Source organism: Podarcis tiliguerta (genome assembly GCF_965153285.1).
Source record: "Podarcis tiliguerta genome assembly, chromosome: 17".
NCBI classification, from domain to species: Eukaryota; Metazoa; Chordata; class Lepidosauria; order Squamata; family Lacertidae; genus Podarcis; species Podarcis tiliguerta.
Window position 1 is genome coordinate 10,357,742 of NC_139550.1, and position 13,489 is coordinate 10,371,230.

General features: G+C 39.9%; 1 protein-coding gene across 2 annotated transcripts in view; it reads left to right on the plus strand.

Annotated features, from left to right (window-relative positions):
- Window positions 1–13,489, plus strand: part of DNAH6 (dynein axonemal heavy chain 6) — a 124,075-nt gene that overhangs the window by 96,841 nt on the left and 13,745 nt on the right. For both annotated transcript variants that reach the window (XM_083419152.1, XM_083419153.1), the window contains 4 exons: window positions 1,420–1,558; window positions 4,982–5,101; window positions 8,228–8,349; window positions 12,625–12,754. In XM_083419152.1, the coding sequence (XP_083275278.1) occupies window positions 1,420–1,558; window positions 4,982–5,101; window positions 8,228–8,349; window positions 12,625–12,754 (511 nt within the window). The remainder of the gene's footprint in view (window positions 1–1,419; window positions 1,559–4,981; window positions 5,102–8,227; window positions 8,350–12,624; window positions 12,755–13,489) is intronic.

The following is a 13,489-nucleotide window of genomic DNA, read 5'->3' on the forward strand; positions in this document are numbered from 1 at the left end:
CAGCAGTAGATGAGCATCTTTGTTGCTTTAATTTAATCCAAAGGGCATATTGCTGTTGAGGAGAGGGAAATGTGCTGTCCAATTACTCTGTGCCCCACATATAAGAAGGGAGAATCAGGAGACCCTCTCTCCCCCCCCCCCCCCAAGATTCTCATTTGTCTCTCCTAGAGTTTCTTCTGCGTCCTTTGCTTCACATTTTGTAAGTCACAGAGCTAAGGACAGAGATAGATGGGGTTATCTGGGGCTACATCCAAGTTTCCTGTACTGAAATAAAACAACCTGTAAATTTTGCATTTTTGCTGAAGTGTGCAGTAAAATATTGCAGAAATGTACAGATTTTAGACCAGAACAGTCTGGAAAAGTTAGAAGTTCCATTTCTAATGCATTTATAATAGTCTCACTTATGAAAAGACTCCTTTTGAATTCTAAAGCGGTTGAATCAGAAGTGGATATCAGTGAAACACAATTATGCCTCAGTTTATCTTGATTATGTCCAAAGAACTTCGCTTTGGAAACATGGACATTTCTCATTTTGAAATATAGATGCCTCCCCTTAGTAGTAGCGTTGAGATACTATAAATACTTGAGAATTGGTGTAGGTCTCAGTAAATGCAATAGAACTTACTTCTGAGTAGACATTCATTTAATGGAGCTGTGAATTCATGTACTGTACAGTGTTTTTGATTAGTAAAATCCTGTAGAAGAGTCAATGTTTACTGAGAAGCTAGTGTTTACATCTAACTTTTATACCAGGTTTCCCATAGCTTCCTCTGCTTTGTGATGATTCCCGAGCAATTCAGAAACAACAGCTTCCCCAAAAGTCACAGAGCCAAGGAGGAACAACCCTAACCAAGACTTTCCGCACACCCACTCAACTCTGTAAAAACTGGTTGATTTCCTGACCTATGGACATTACTAGTTAGTCCTCCCAGATTTCCAAAAGACTGACTATACACTGCTGGTATCTAAAAGCCCTGCCCTTCAGCGTGGTCTCCAGATCAACAAGGATCCTTAATGGCGCATATCTCAGATGCAAACTAGGTGCAGTAATAAAATAAAATAAAATCCTGAGTAAGGAATAATTATATTCATTACATTTTCCAAAACCATAGGAGCCCTTCTCCTAGTTAATTTCCTAGAGCATGTGTGCGCTACCTGACAGAATGATCACAGTTTAACAGGATCAATAAATGAATGAAATAATCCATGAAATGGCACTCAGTAGGAAACTAGCCAAACTAAACAGAAGGAGGCAAATAATTGTTACACTAAAAAGACACCGTGCTCTGGTTTTCTCTTCAGAATGTACACATCTTTTGCCTTTTACGATAAAAAAAATTCCACAAAAACCGCATCGTGAAGTTCAGAGGACACTGATCAAACCTAATTTAATCTCTTTGTGGTCTCTTAATCTTCAAGGAGAGGAAAAAATTTGGACCTCTTGGTTGGAACATTTGTTATGAATTTAATGACAGTGACAGAGAATGCGCCTTATTGAACCTCAATCTTTATTGCCAAGAGGGGAAGGTTCCCTGGGATGCCCTCATATATATAACAGGTACAGTATTTTGCCAGTTTAATAACAGCTGTGATATTATTGCTTATCCATGCACATGTTATTCCACAGTAAATGGGTGGATGATGGTTAACAGATTGAGATTGAATCCCAACAAAACACAAGTGCTGTTTCTGATCTTGCACATGGAACCCATTTTTCCTGACAGCCACATACTCCAATTTTATGTCTGTTTTATGTATCTTGCTATCCACATCTGATCAGCATGCATACCTTCCTTGACCACAAGGAGTTTGAGTTGACACTCTTTTTAAGAATAAACAATGTTAAGAAAAAGTTGAGAATTTGTGAAGAGTCAGGCACGGCGGAATATGTATTAAGATTAGAATGTATGTTTAAAACATAAAGAATCCTGTTTATAGTAGTTTAGGCAGTGCATATTTCCTTTTAGGATAGTGATTTTATTTCACTAAAGTTAAAACTGCATTTTGCATACGTTACAGTGTTTTACTTACCGTACTATTTGGTTTCTACAAATGCTGTTTAAAATGGGGTTGAATTATCTCTGTGATAAAGTACTAACATTTAAAGTGAGCTTTAAATGTCATGCTTGTTTATTCATTTTTGTTTGGTTTTACATTTTTTTGCCAGTAGTTACCCGTGTCACAGGATAAATCATCTCACTTGTTATAAACAGCAAATGTTCTATTTGTCTGTGCTGTGTTCTACCAAGCCGAAGAGTAGAATTACTGCAAATTCTTTGAGCTGAATGCAAGTGCTTTCAGGGTTGCCTGCTAAGTGAAGGCTATTCAGTGGGCACAAATTGCAACTGAAAGTACTCTGTCAGTATGAGTTGTGAAGATTTGTGCATTCACCCATGTCTGTCAAACACTTAGTTACAGCTAATTTGTTTTATTTCACTGGCGGTCTCACCGAGATTCCTTCTCAGCTGTGTAGGACCAACTATTTTTACTAAGTTGTTTATTATATTTATATCTTACTGCATGGCTCAGAATCATAGACTCATAGAACAGTAGAGTTGGAAGGGACCCTGAGGATCATCTAGTCCAACCCCCTGCAATGCAGGAATATGCAGCTGGTCCATACAGGGATTGAACCTGCAACCTTGAGTGTTATCAGCACCATGGTCTAACCAACTGAGCTATCCAGGCTCATTGGACCCTAGACCAGTGATTCCCAGTTGGTGATCCACAGACCCTGGGGGTCCACATAACCCATTCAGGGGGTCTGTGGCACCATTAACATAACAAAACTATCATAGGGATATCAAATTTTCCAAAACTAGGGGATTCATGGTTGGTTTTTGAAAAGCATGTGGTCCGCAGTACTTAGCTAATTGAGAACCACTAACCCAGACCATTTCCCAGTAGTGATGTATGGAAATGAGAGCTGGACCATAAAGAAGGCTGATCACAGAAGAATTGATGCTTTTGAATTATGGTGCTGGAGGAGACTCTTGAGAGTCCCATGGACTGCAAGAAGATCAAACCTCTCCATTCTGAAGGAAATCAGCCCTAAATGCTCACTGGAAGGACAGATCCTGAAGCTGAGGTGCCAATACTTTGGCCACTTCATGAGAAGAGAAGACTCCCTGGAAAAGACCCTGATGTTGGGAAGGATTGAGGGCACAAGGAGAAGGGGACGATAGAGGATGAGATGGTTGGACAGTGTTCTCGAAGCTACCAGCATGAGTTTGACCAAACTGTGGGAGGCAGTGGAAGACAGGAGTGCCTGGCATGTTCTGGTTCATGGGGTCACGAAGAGTCGGACATGACTGAATGACTAAACAACAGCAAACCCCAAACCAAAGTGACTTGCAACAAGAATGGGAGCAGCCATGATAGCAACCATGAAACCAGTCTAAACGCAAAGTTGAAAATGTCTACAGTTAGAATTGGACTTGGAGATTAAAATCCACCTCCAGACCATTTTAAAAATAGTAAACAGCAGCAGATAAAATACTCTTAATTCAGTTATGCATAAGCAATCAGCCCCCTCATCTGGATACCTACGGAATCAAGGACATTTTTACCATTCACTATTTCTGAATTAAGAACATGTTGACTAGTTTTGAGGAAGTGAGGATAGGTGGCCTGGAGAGCTTCCTGCAGGAGAGAAGGACCTATGGTTCTACTCAGCTAGTCTTGAGTTTGTTTATTCAGTATGGCTATCTGAATTCCATAGCTCCAAAGCAGTCACAGAAAACATCATACTTGGTCTGCGCTGAAGAAAACCTGAATTGCTTGAGCTTCTCTGTCTCTTCCATTTCATCAGCTGTTGAAATTTTGCTCCCCACAACAGCTCTTAATGTGACTTTGAGATGCTACTGTCATCACATTCCATTCCAGCCAATACAATTTTTGTTTCTTTTCTCACTATATTATGCAGGGACTGTGAAATCCCTGCTATAACCACAAAGGTCTCATTTTACTGCATTAATATCCTCTGTACATAAAAATTAGTTCCTTTAATCCAGCTTCTTAATATCTGGAAACAAAGGTATGACATACGCAAAATGTCAGGAGACATTATCTTATTTGAACAGGGCTGGTCAGTAAAACATTATCCTTGGGAGCTATTAATTATTCTTGCCTGGATTGAATTAAATAATGCATATCATCTGTTCCTAAAGGGATGAAATGCTTGCTTATCTCTTCAAAATAAGTATATTAGATACCAGTTCAAACAAACTCAGAAGATATCAAAGCTCGTTTCACAGTAGCTTTCTCAAGGTAGAAAGAATTTTATTCAGAAAGCAAAATTTCACAATAGCAGTCCTCCATCAGTAGTCATTTTCAAACCTGTATTCCTTCCAGCAGACAGATATCCTAACAATTTTACAGTAGATTTATTCTGCCAACTGAAAAGTACAATTTTTTCAGACTGATCTTTCTGCCATTTGAGTTATTTTTAAGAAAGTTCACAAAAAAATCAGCACTTCTGACATGGGTTACCATACGTCCAGGTTTTCCTGGACATTTTCACGATTTCCGGAAATTCTGCCCAGATGCTATTAGCACTGGACAAATCCTGGATATGTCCGGGATGTATGGCAGCCCTATTTAGTAATCCAAATTTCTTAAATAACTGGACATTATTGTCATATAAATATAGTTCTAAATACAAGCTAGTTTGGTCCAGATGTAGAATGAAAAATTTTAAAATCTGGTTTGTATCCACTGTTAGTCCTGCTCAAAGATGACCTGTTTAAATTATTCGGCATAACTAACTTTCTTGCATTCATTTCAGTGGGCCTACTCTAATTTATTTAGGCCTTCTTTTCTTTCCTGTTATAAGGAAAAGAAGACTCAATGAATTCTGATTTGAGAACATCGCATTTTCTTAACTAACCGTTCAGCAATGTGAAAATATATACCCAGGGAAAATGAATTATGTACATAAAGTGCAGATGTCTTCATAATCTGTAAAACTGATGTTTTGCAGGTGAAATTACATATGGAGGACGAGTTACAGATGCCTGGGATCAGAGATGTCTTCGCACAGTCCTAAGGAGGTTTTTTGCTCCTGAAACGTTAGAAGAAGACTATAAATATTCAGAATCAGGTAAATATATTTTCAGGCTGTGGAGGCTGTAAGATTTTTAGTTGTGAGTCCTTAGTTGCTTTCAGCACAGAACTGTGCAGCTATAGATAGAAAACCTGCTGAATGCTAGACATACTTATATGCTTAATAAGAATAATAATAACATATATATTTTAATTTATATCCTGCCTATCTGGCTGGGTTTCACTAGCTACTCTGTGCGGCTTCCATCTTCCACCAGCAATACAACACAAAATCTATTGCCTACAGCTAAGTCCTATGATAACCACTTGTGTACAGGCTCATCGGATAGAGACTTGCCTTTCCCAAACTCACTGTTTTGGCGCTTCAAGCCATATAGCCATTCTCCTTACCGTCTGCCATTTTACTGCGGTGGACAATGAAGCCACTGGACTGGGTAATTCCCTCATCATGTGACAGAGACAGAAGCCAATAATTGTGGGAGGAAGGCTCAATCTCCTCAGTTTTTTCCCCCTCCTGCCTGACAGAGCAGGAATACGTATATTTTGATTGGTATTTATTGGTTTTGCCAGATTGGCAGAGCAATATTGGCATTCACAAGGTGATTACTGCAGTCATGACTGGCACACTGTTGTTTCCAGTGAAGATTCCCCAAGTGATCATTCCACAAACACATGTATAAGACACAGGTTGAATGGCTGGCTCCTTCGGAGCGTAAGAGAAGAAGCCTTACTGCACTGGGCTCCCCACTTGGCCTCTTTCCACCGATGCGACGTTGCGTGCATGTATGATGTCACACACGTGTGACTCATGACAGCTGCCCAATCTTAGATGCAAGACAGTACCTCTGCCTCACAACAACCCTGTCAGATAGGTTAGGCTGAGAATGAGTGACTAGCTCAAGGTCACCCAGCGAGCTTCACGGCTGAGTGGGAATTTGAACCCTTGTCTCCCAGGTCCTAAGCCCACATTGTAACCACTCAACCTCACTAGTGGTTCAGGGACACATTCCAGCCAGGCAAAAGCACTCAAGAGGGATACAGGAGGCAGTGTTGACTGGGAGAGTCCTGAGGGCCACATAGAGAAATCTGGGGGGCTGTATTTATCCCCCTGGCTTGAGGTTCTCCACTCCTGATCTAGCAGTAAGCAAATTTTCTCAGAATCAGATGACTGAAGAAAACTATCATATACAACTAACAGCACTGTTTCTGCTGAGTGGGTAGAGTGCTTAGGAATACAAACATCCTTCACCATGTTATGGTGCAACCAGCAACAGTGTCTGGGTAACCACTGTTGTTTTCTTCAGTTGGGATGTTCCACAACCGATTGCCAAATCTTTACAAAATCTGTGTTACTGACTATCAAACTTTGGGATTGTTGAAATTAATAATAATAATAATAATAATAATACAGTGGTACCTCGGGTTAAGTACTTAATTCGTTCCGGAGGTCCGTTCTTAACCTGAAACTGTTCTTAACCTGAAGCACCACTTTAGCTAATGGGGCCTCCTGCTGCCGCCGCGCCGCCGGAGCAGATTTCTGTTCTCATCCTGAAGCAAAGTTCTTAACCTGAAGCACTATTTCTGGGCTAGCGGAGTCTGTAACCTGAAGCGTATGTAACCTAAGGTACCACTGTAATAATAACATTTGAGTCTTGCAATTCAAATTGGGCCTATTAGACCCCCAGTGTTTAAGCAACGAGGACTAAATTCACTTCTGGGGCCCTTCCAGGATTAGGGGCCCTGAAGCTTGAGCTTCATTAGTTTCATATTAGATCTGCCCCTGGCTGGGATGTCATGTAAGACCCTGGGAAAGACAGCAACACCTTGCTCTGCTTAGACATGATTGCCTTGTTAAGGGGATGCAATTACTGAAGCTTTTTAAAACACACACACACACACACACACACACACGAGGATGAATGTAAATCCATACAGATTCAATTTAACACTTATAGGAAACCAGTTAGGAAAGGGCAGTTTTATTTCACTGTAATATGTAAATTGCACATATCTGTTCTGGGAATCACAACATAAACATTTCACTTCACTGTGCTATTTTTACACAGTTAACTTTTCCGATTAGAGCAGCATGTAAAAGTTATTAACAGAAATGCCCCAGTTCAGGGATTTAGGAGGCCTGCAGGCTTTATAGATTCTAAAGAGATTACTGCATATTTTATAAGCTTTACAAGAACTCCTTAAAGTCTTTATTAGATCGTCTGAGTTTAAAGTTTAACACAAGGGAAAAGTGTCAAGAACTATTAGAAGGTCTGAAGTCCTCGTGAGTCTTTGAATCACACCGGATGAATCACACCGGTGAGCTCCTGTTGTTCGGTCCCAGCTCCTGCCAACCTAGCAGTTTGAAAGCACCTTCCAGCGGGAAGGTAAACGGCGTTTCCATGTGCTGCTCTGGTTTGCCAGAAGTGGCTTAGTCATGCTGGCCACATGACCCGGAAGCTGTACACCCCTTGGCCAATAAAGCGAGATGAGCGCCGCAACCCCAGAGTCGGTCACGACTAGACTTAATGGTCAGGGGTCCCTTTACCTTTTTATCCTTTCTCTGCAGCCCATGTTGCCCTGCAGGGCACAACCCACTTTAACAGTTCCTTTTATGCTCCCGGATTGCATCACTCCAGCCCTAACCCCATATCTTCTCCCATAGGCTAAATTCTGGTCCCTCTTATAACCCAGGGGATGTTGCTTCCTTTGATGTGCTGAAGCTCATTACCTCAAAGGGGGATTGGCTTTTCACATCTATTCAACACTCAGCCCTTTTGATACTTTGAACTTCAAATGGTCTATCCCCCGGGCCAGTTCATCTAACAAGAAAATTAGTCTTTTCAATTAACACTTGTTGATTGGCTAGGATTACTGTCCTAATACACAGCTTCAGAAATTTGCCTAATTTAGTTAGTGTTTACCCATTCTAAATACTGGTGCTTAGACTAGAGACTGTGCTTCCTTTGGCACATACATATTTTTTTAATGAAAGTTTAATTAAACACCTCAAACCTTAAATTCTGTCACTACTTTGATCTAAATTTTTGGCTGTCTTTTACCCCCATATTCATAAAACTACAAAGCACATGTATGTACTATGATTTTGAACCAGTTTTGTATGTCAGTAACCTTTCTCTGCTGTGTTTGCCTTTCGATACAATAGGTATATATTTTGCCCCAGTGGCTGACAGTCTGCAAGATTTTAAAGACTACATTGAAAACCTTCCTTTGATTGATGACCCAGAAATATTTGGAATGCATGAAAATGCCAATTTAGCTTTCCAGGTTTGTGAATATATTTAAGATATGTGCTCTAAGGTAATTAAGATAAATGAGTTAGACTCCTTAACGTTAAAGGAGAGTTTGGTTTAATGGTTGCAGTTGGTTGAAGAGAAATAACAAGCAGTGATTGCTAAGCAGTCCGCCCACACATGGCTGCTTCTTCCCCACAAGTAGTAGTTTTTGTTTTGTTTTAAAATCATGTTATGATTTATTCAAAAGCTGCCTTTCATTAACATCAATAGTATCTGTTTATGATCTAATGGGCTTTAAAACTCTAATGAGAGGAAGAACAGCTTTAAAGTTACAACGACAACCAGTTCATTCAGATTTAATACATTTATGCTATGCAGTTTCCTTAAACAATTCTGAAGCAATTTTTTAAAAAATTGTTTACTGAAGGTCATCTTAATGTGCGTGTGTAGTTAGCATTCTCAGTGGAGATTGGATTTCTTTAAGCCAAGTGGGGGATTATTAATATTCAGTTAAAATTGCACAGAAACCCCCAGTTGACATCCAAATTGCATTTCTGTGCCTGATGGGGCACATTTGGAAGTTTGTGTACTGCTTCATAAACCATGATTCCTGAACTCTGTGTTCATCATGGCTGCGTGATATTCCTTCACACACATCCTTATTCTGATTGCACATCATAGTGGGTGAAGAGATCTGTGCATCTATTAACATCTGACCTGGGGAACTGTGACTTAATGCTGTCTAACAAGTTGGCTTGTTTTAAACAAACTACCATATTTTTCAGTATATAAGACAATGTTTTTTATTACTAAAAAAAAAAAAAAGAGTCCAAAATTTGGGATCTTGTTATACACAGATGATGAATGAACAGGGGTATATATTTTTTAAAAAAACACTATTTACGTTCCCGCGGTTGCCATGAAGAAGCTGCCAAAAGCGCCGGAGCCAACAATGCCAGTTCTGGTGCTTTGAATATTTAATAAAATATCAAAGTTGTTCTGTTTGATGTTTAAAATATTGATTTCTTAATTTTGGGCTCAAAAATTAGGGGTCGTCTTATACATGGTGTCGTCTTATATATGTAAAAGTACAGTGTATATATCATGTTAACCACAGTTTGTTGGTTCAGACAAACTGACAAACTATGGTTAAGCAAAACTGAAAGGGGAAAGGTCTTCCTAGCCAAGCAAGATGGTAGAAAGGGTACACACACCTGAGGTTCCCACCATGCTAAACTATGGTTTACTGCAACTTGCAAATGTAGCCAGTTATTGAAGCATGGCTTTTCATTGGAAAAGAAGTATGTTAGTCACAAAACTCCTAGAGATGTAATTTGATTATTGATGCTGGTTCAGATTATGATTTGACGGATTCATCAGCTGTACCATTTCACTTGAATTCTTACTTTGCTATCTGATCCAGTTCTTTATTGAAAGTAATGCTATTTTTATGACTGTTTTATGACTAGTTCAGATCTGGCTGAAAGCTCAACAAGCTTGTCATTGCCTCAGGGTTACTGTCTGTCTGGTCAAGTGAGGATGAGAAGGTGATGGGCACACACACCACTTACTGTTCTTTGTCATTCTTTTCTTGTCAGGTATCTAGCATATTAACAACTGATATTGTCAAGCAAAGGGGTGGCTCTGCAAATGGCAGGCGAAAACAGTTATGATCACCCACTATAAAAAGTGATGATATGGGATGACCTATGCACCCGCTGGCATCAGATGTATCAAGTTGAATAATAATAATAATAATAATAATAATAATAATAAATAATAATTTATTATTTGTACCCCGCCCATCTGGCTGGGTTTCCCCAGCCACTCTGGGCGGCTTCCAACAAAGATGAAAAATACACTAAAATGTCACATATTAAAAACTTCCCTGAACAGGGCTGCCTTCAAATAGGGCCAGCAGGGAAGTTTGCAAAGAGCATTGCAATTCGCAAATGCAGTTGTCTGTTTGTGTGTCGTTCTTTGTTTAACTGTGTAAACTGCTGCATACAATGCACTGGAAAGGTCATCTGCCCCCCTCCAAGCCAAAAGGGGGAGGACACATTGTTTTAGTTGTGTGACTCTGTCATGACACGACATATCCTCTGTATGATTCTTTTCAGTCAATTGGAAATGCTGTTGTGCTGTGCTGTGTCTCTGGGGGAGAACACTTTGCATGGCTCAAATAAAACTAAAGGGCGATTAAAGAAAATGTACTCCAGTCAATACCACCACCTCCCACCTCAGATATGAGCTTTCAGTTGATGCATTGTGAATTCATTGCCGTCAGTTATCCTGCCGTTCTAAGCAGAAAGACTGACTGCCACTGAAGGTGGAGGCTCCATTGGAGGCAAGATTCCCACACACACCCCTTAGTGATACTGCTTAAGGCAATGAGAATTTAGTAGGGTGGTTTGGAAAAATAAACAGTAGCTGACTTTAGACATAAAAATGATTGTGGACGAAGGGGAATCCCACCCAGAAGTGTAAATTGAGTTCATTTTGAGGGTGAACTGCTGGGAAAAAGATGGTGACGGCCAAGGAAGTAAAATGAATTTTATAGGGATGCTGACAGGGCCGGGTGGGCTCTGTATTTGCACACCCACCTGCCAAATACACCACTTAGTTCTAGAATGGAACATATTTCAAGGTACAGGTGTGTTCATGATTCCCCGACTAATCCACCATACCCTAAAAAACTCAGTTCGTTTTTTTCAAGCCATGCCTTGCAGGGTGTGCTTATGATTTCTCCACATACTTTGCCCAGAAAAAAACCCACGAATTTTAAAATGTGGTTTTGGATGGATTAATAATGAAATATAATAAGCATAATCAGGATGATAGAAAAATAAATCTTTACTATAATTTTATTTATTTATCATCCACTCCTCACCCTAAGGTCTCAGGGCAGGGACATGGGTGGCGCTGTGGGTTAAACCACAGAGCCTAGGACTTGCCAATCAGAAGGTCGGCAGTTCGAATCCCTGCAACAGGGTGAGCTCCCGTTGTTCGGTTCCTGCTCCTGCCAACCTAGCGGTTTGAAAGCACGTCAAAGTGCAAGTAGATAAATAGGTATCGCGCTGGCGTGAAGGTAAATGGCGTTTCCGTGCGCTGCTCTGGTTCGCCAGAAGCGGCTTAGTCATGCTGGCCACATGACCCGGAAGCTGTACGCCAGCTCCCTTGGTCAATAAAGCGAGATGAGCGCCGCAACCCCAGAATCAGTCACGACTGGACCTAATGGTCAGGGGTCCCTTTACCCTTTTCCTTTAATGTTATTGCAGAAATATATGTATCAGGCTCACATTTTAGCAATCACAAAATAAAAGTCAAGCCTATTTTTGGTTATATTAATAAACATCATAGAATCACATTAGGGCAATGGCTACACTTTCTTTCTGTGTGTGTTTGTTTAATGGGGCAAAACAGTGAGAGAAAGGTCAGCAGTTAGAACAATGAATGTTAATGGTGGTTAATAGTCAGCACAGTCACCTCAGCAGTGACTCAGTGAGACAGAAGTTACATTGAATAAACATTTCAGCAGTACCTATTTTAAATATTGCCATAACAAATTATAACTTGCATATGAAGTTCAAATCATCCCCCCCCCCCCGAAGCAGATATGAAAAACAATATTCTTTTAAAATCAGGACTGGGTTTTTAAAAATGTATTTATTCCATTTTGCTTATGGTGTATCATTCATTATAAACTAGACTAATGAAGCAGTGTTTAAGATTCAGTGCTTTAAGAAATGGGAGATGATATTACCCCCCTCCAAGAAGAACCCATCCATAAAACTCACCGTCTAGAGAAAGGATTTTATATCTTCTGCTAGCAAGATAATTATCCAAAATCATTAAATGTTAACTTTACTCTGTTGTTATTATAGCTACATTTGATAACGCATTCTACAAAGTTTAGTGGACTAAGTTACAAATAAGTAGGAGCAATTGCCTGCTTTTTCAAACGAAAGTACTAAAAGTTATTGTTAACTTTATAGATATTGAGGGATTAAATTCTTATATTGAATCAATAATGGAAATGGGTGTCAAGATTCAAGAATGTACGATAGATGCACTTTTACAAGTGGCAAACTTTGAAGGGAACAAAATCTAAAACTTCTACTTTATGATGAGTTTCATATGCAACCATCTGTGGCCATGTTTGTTCTTTTGAGCATGAAGAAGGCATTAAATGGGTAGACAGATTTATAAACGTAAATGTTTCTTATGGAAATCAAATAATTTATTTTGAACATGGACACCCTAAAAACTGAGGTGCAAATTAGAATGTATCACTTCTTTATTACAGCGCAAAGAGACAAATACCCTCATCACTACAATACTTGATGTACAGCCACGATCAACTGCCCAAGGATCAGGAAAAAGCAATGATGAGATTGTTGAGGAGCTCGCTACCTCAATCCTGGCTAAAATTCCTGGTATGGAAGGCACTGACTTTCTTTTCTAATATGACTGCTGATGTAGTTTCCCCCGCTTAATTCCCTGATTTAGGAAACAGCCGATCACTGGAATTATGCCATTGATCTTTAAGAGGTAGATCATGCTACAAGCGGTGTTAATTCTCATAGCTGAACACCTATGCCTTCTCTCTGTGTCACTAAGTTGCTCTCCCTGACTGCTGCCCTAACTCTCTTACTTAGTTCCACATACATTAATATAGGCCATGCCCCAACTTGAGATGGATTGTAGGCTTCACTTGTTTTATTGTAGTTTAGGATTTTTAAGAGAATAAGAAATATTTGGTGGATTACAGAGCAGTGGGATTTGTGTGGAAAAATGCCAACATGTTAATCTGTGGTCACAGGGATGGACAGCCTCATTGAGAATTGGTCCATCCCAGTTCTACATGTCTTTCCCCTACAATTCCCTCTGGGAGCAACAGAATGCCATCACGTCCCATTGCTCCTGGAAAGACCACTCATGGTCAACTTTAGAAGCATGTGAGTCCACAGTTGAATCCAAGTTTTGCCAATTCTTCCTCCAGCAGGTTTATCTCCCGTAGAGTAGGCCTAGGTTTCCAACTTTTGTCTCATGCACATACATATATGAAAGTTTCTCAGCCGAGAGATGCCTAGAAGATTCGCAGATGTTTCTACAACAACTGGAAAAAAACTTCTTTAAGAATTTGTGAAGAGAGATATGATCATGATGTT